The following is a 5,032-nucleotide window of genomic DNA, read 5'->3' on the forward strand; positions in this document are numbered from 1 at the left end:
CACGCAGACTGCGTGGGGCCTCACCTCACCTCGCGGAGGGGGCCTCAGCTTGCGGAGGGTGCTTCATTTTGCGGAGGGAGCCTCATCTGAAGGGCAAATGCGGCGCACCTACAGTGTAACCCCTAGATTCCACCGGGTCCGTCTGCGCCGCGTCATGGCTGCGCTGCGTGCGTCATGGCTGCGCTGCCGTTTTTGGTCCGGCCTCCTCCGGCATCATACCCTACCGGGCGCGTTACAGAAGCGGAGCATCTTGCGTGCCGGCTCGCAGTTTTTGTTGATTTGGTCATATTTCCTGGACAGGCTACTTTGTACAGACAAAGTTAATAATAATTGTAATATCCCAGTTATAAACGACATTAATCAAAGATGTGTTGCTGTATTTTAGTGGTAAAAAAATGCATTCATCATCATAATTATTCTATATATTTAATTTAAACAGTGCCTGTAAACCGGAGGAGAACGCTGGCATTTCTCCTCCTACTTGGAAGACTACGGAGGGATAGGTCCTGTAAAATTAGTTTATTTTGGGATTGACTGGATGCTCTGGCCAGTCCACTTCCTGCCCGGCGCTATGCAGCGCCTTGCGTCGCGTCGTGTGCAACGTTTAAACCAATTATTTACATTTGTTTTACCCCCCCCCCGGTTGAAAGTTCACGATCGCCGGCACACTGATCACAATTTTTTTTTTAAATGGCACTTCATATCAAAAGGTTGCCGACCCCTGGCCTAAGGAATATGATGTCCATGAGAACATAGGCACTACGTGCCTTACCTGTGAGCAGAGGGACAAGGTGAAAAGCTAACTCTTCTTTCGGCCATAGGCAGACATCTGCCATTCTTTACAAAAATTGTCAGAAAGTGCTCAATGTCATCTTCTGGATTGAGTGGTTTCGACTTGGGGTCTCTGCGCATGTGTGCTGCCCTTGTTGTTGATGGCGGCTCATTCTGCTGGGTGGGTTGAGCCTCACCATCAGGCCACGTCGTCACCTTCAACACTCTCACGTCACTCTTCTTTGTTATCATATCCTTCTCTCAATTCCGTCACCTGTGCTTGGATTTGTTCGAATTGGTGCTGCATATGTCTCCATCTCTGCTCTTGGGGCGTGGCCTCTTTCTCCAACTGCTGATCTCTGGAAGCATGGGAGCATACAAGAGATTTGCCATGCTTGTTAACTCCTCCATGTCATCAGGTGTTCTGGCTGCCGCGGCCCCCTGCTGGTCAGGATGGAGGCAAAGAGGAGAACACAAGACCGAATGGTGTTTCAAGATACTAATCTCTGCCCCCCCCAGGTTCACTCTGACAGCACAGAGTCTGTTCCAGATGAAGCGTCAGCTGGACAAACTGGCCGATCTGATCGTGAAGGTCACCTACGAGAGTGACCCGATCCCACTGCAGAAACCTCAGATGGAGGAGCGAGTCAAATACCTCATCTATCACCTGATCAAGAGGTAACCTTAACACCACACAACGTACCACTCAACACACCCAAAGGATGTACCCTTATTGAAAAAGGCAACCATACAGTGCAAGATAATGCAGATGGATCTTTTCTCTTTTAGTGTCCTTGAACCCTTCTTATGTTTTAAGCGCTTTGAACACTATTATTATTATTATTATTATTATTATTATTATTATTATTATTATTATTATTATTATGTGTTTGGATCATGACTGGTGTTCTCTGCTGTTCCTAAGAGTCCTTTCATTTTGTATAATGATATAGATTGTAGACAATAGGCCCCACATGCAAAAGGCCCCAGCATCTCCCCTATCTTTTTGCCAAGAGCCACAGACGTTATAGTTATTTTTACACTTTTTTCGTTTATTGATATGTTGTGCGCATAGTGTGTATTTTTTGCTCATATTGTGTCTCTTTGTGTTCATAGTATGTTTTTCTGTCCCATTTGGTCTACCTTCGTAGTGATGTATTGTGTTTTGTGTTCATTCTGTCTCATTGTTGTCCTTTTGTGCCTCTTTGTGGTCATCTTCTGATTCTTTAGGCACTTTGTCGCTGTTGTCATAGTGTGTCTTCTTTGGCCATTTTATATCTCTCTGGTTGTTTTGCCCATTTTGTAATGTAATCGTTTTGTTTTATAGCTTGAAAGTTGAATTGCTTTTTGTCATGTGCAAATATATACAGATTGTACTTGAAACACTGATATGTACTGTACGAAAAACGTCCTCTTTAACTAGCAGCACCAACAACACATTACACAATACAGGCCTAGTGAGGTGCTAAATACAGGACCAGCACACACAACCATCGAATGACCCCAGCTGCTGTGAAGTGAAGGGTGAAACTCTGGAATGACTGTGGTTTGTTCTCAGCTCGTTTGTGGTGGAGAAGCAGCCATGCATGCCCACACATCCCCAGAAACCCCTCATCATCAAGACTGGCGTGCAATTCACCACCAAAGTCAGGTTTGTGACACAAAACACTCTGATGATGATTTTTGAAACTCTGAATTATTGTGCTTGTAAGGTCAATTGAAGTGTTCCAATGTCCTATATTGTGGTTGCCAGCAGGTGAGGGGTAAGAGTGATCTTTCGCAGGCACAAACAGATGATTTCCGGTGGTTGGATGCAGCTTGATGTTTATTAAAGAGTGTACAGTACCTTGGGTTGACACCACCCTTATAAATATAAACAACATAAACTGACATGCCAACAATACACATAAATGACTCCTTCAGTGCTATTTCACTCCTGTTTTAAAATCTGTCTTATTTGAGTAGTAATGTTGAATGATAACTCAGTTACTTTTCTCTGTTTCTTCTTCCAGACTCCTGGTTAAACTTCCAGAAGTGGATTATCAGCTGAAAGTCAAAACAACATTTGACAAGTGAGATTTTTGGCTCAAAGTTTTTTAACTGGTTTGCATTTCCAGGAGATGAAAAATCCTTAAATAAACAAACGTGTATATTAAAAACGTAATAAAAATGTGTTCACACACACTTATCAAAACGCAAATCTCTGTGTGTTTTTTTGTGTCTCTAGGGACCTACCCCCCGGCAGAGTGTGAGTACAAACAAGCTGAAGACAGGAAGTACTGCTGATGTTAAATTTAAACATATTCTCCAAACATTATACAACATCACATTACATTGCATTTACTTTACTGCTTCCAGAATGAGTTTCATTGCAGAATTCTACATATCAATTAAGAGGAAAGTTATTTTAAAGGTGAAATTATTTTTGCAACATAAACATTACAATAAATCTTTCTTTAAGTTTTTTCTGTTTTGATTCATCAAAATACCTTGAAAATATATCAATCCTTGAAGCAGGTGCTTTAGTTGTTAACATTCTACAGCTGAGTATTGATATGCTCAGACAATTATTCTCCTATCAGTTGCATTTGTATCATATAAAAACAGCCAGCATAGATACAAATTTGACAAACCCACAAGGCCTCTTTGTTTTACCTTCTTGTTCTCCTCAGAAGTCGTCAGTTTTTCATCCTGACCAACAACACTAAAGTTATGGACATCGAGGACTACTCAAACGGCTGCCTCTCAGTGGAGTTCAGACATCTGGTAATACAATTTGTGCTTGTGTGTAATTTATTACCAGAACATGTGACCATTAACCATTTCTGCCGGTTTGAAAAAAATATCCTGTAAATCTTTTTGAAACATTTAAAAGTAATTATTTTAGAAAACTAACTTTGTTTTTGAGAGATATTATATGTTGACAATAATTGTCAGTATTTTGAGATAATAATAATAATGCATTTTATTTATATAGCGCTTTTCACAACTCAAAGACGCTTTACAATATGAGGGAGGGTAGACAAACAAGGACAGGCAAACAAGTAAGTATAGTATAAATAAAAAGGCAGTCAAGAGGAAATTGATTGAGAGGAGGGGGGCTTATGGGTAGACAGAGTTGAAAAGATGTGTTTTGAGGCGGGACTGAAAGACTGTGAGGGACTCAGAGTCACGGAGATCTTGGGGGAGGGAATTCCAGAGCCTAGGAGCTGCCACTGAGAAGGCTCTGTCCCCAAAGCTGCAGAGTGTGGATGTGGGAATGGATAGGAGTCCGGCTGCGGTGGATCTGAGGGACCGTGGGGGTTGATAAGGAGTGAGAAGGTTTGTGAGATAAGGGGGGGCCAAATGGTGGAGTGCTTTGTAGGTGAGGACCATAATTTTGTAATTGATGCGATGGGAGACAGGAAGCCAGTGGAGCTCTTTGAGGACTGGGCTGATGTGATGACATGATTTGGTATGTGTGAGGAGAAGTGCAGCTGCATTTTAAACCCGTTGGAGTCTGTTGAGGGATGTAGTGCTGATGCCGTAAAGAAGTGAGTTGCAGTAGTCAAGGCGGGAGGAAATGAAGGCATGGATTAGTCGTTCGGCTGCGGGGCGGGTGAGAGACGGTAGGATTTTTGCAATATTGCGGAGGTGGAAAAATGAGGTTTTGACTGTTTGGCGGATGTGAGGTTCGATGGAGAGGGTGGGGTCAAAGATTACGCCAAGGTTGCGTGCCTGATTGGAGGGGGAAACAATGTGTGCCTTGGCAGTCTCAGATGGTGAGTGTTATGTTAGTGACCTTGCTGAGGGTTGGATTTGGAGCCGAATTAGGAGGAGTTCTGTTTTGTTGCTGTTCAGTTTGAGGAGGTTATGTTGCATCCAAGTTTTAATAGCTGTCAGACAGGAATCGATGTGGGTAAGGGGTGGGTTATGGAGGGATTTGATGCTGAGGTAGATCTGAGTGTCATCAGCATAGCAGTGGAAGTCCAGGTTGAAGTGGCGGAGTATCTGACCGAGGGGCAGGATGTAAATGATGGAGAGGAGGGGTCCAAGTACTGATCCTTGAGGAACGCCTTGGGTGACTGAAGCTGTGGCAGAGGAGTGGTTGGGGAGGGAGATGAAGTGGGATCGTTCAGTGAGGTAGGACTGGAGCCATCTGAGTGCAATACCTTCAATACCAATGTCCCTGAGTCGGGTGAGCAGGATGTTGTGGCTCACGGTATCGAAGGCTGCACTCAGGTCGAGAAGGATGAGAATATTGAGGGAACCAGTGTCAGCA

At 43.5% G+C, this 5,032-nt stretch overlaps 1 protein-coding gene across 1 annotated transcript in view; it reads left to right on the top strand.

The window, feature by feature from the left end:
• The first annotated feature begins 665 nt into the window (after window positions 1-665).
• Window positions 666-5,032, top strand: part of LOC104966606 (ubiquitin-associated and SH3 domain-containing protein B-like) — a 57,222-nt gene continuing 52,855 nt past the window's right edge. The window contains exons 1-5 of the mRNA XM_010795792.1: window positions 666-1,449; window positions 2,330-2,422; window positions 2,784-2,843; window positions 2,999-3,019; window positions 3,444-3,579. Coding sequence (XP_010794094.1) covers window positions 1,079-1,449; window positions 2,330-2,422; window positions 2,784-2,843; window positions 2,999-3,019; window positions 3,444-3,579 — 681 coding nt within the window. The 5' untranslated portion in view covers window positions 666-1,078. The remainder of the gene's footprint in view (window positions 1,450-2,329; window positions 2,423-2,783; window positions 2,844-2,998; window positions 3,020-3,443; window positions 3,580-5,032) is intronic.

The sequence above is a fragment of the Notothenia coriiceps genome, unplaced genomic scaffold (assembly GCF_000735185.1).
Source record: "Notothenia coriiceps isolate Sejong01 unplaced genomic scaffold, NC01 NC01_scaffold00037246, whole genome shotgun sequence".
NCBI lineage: Eukaryota > Metazoa > Chordata > Actinopteri > Perciformes > Nototheniidae > Notothenia > Notothenia coriiceps.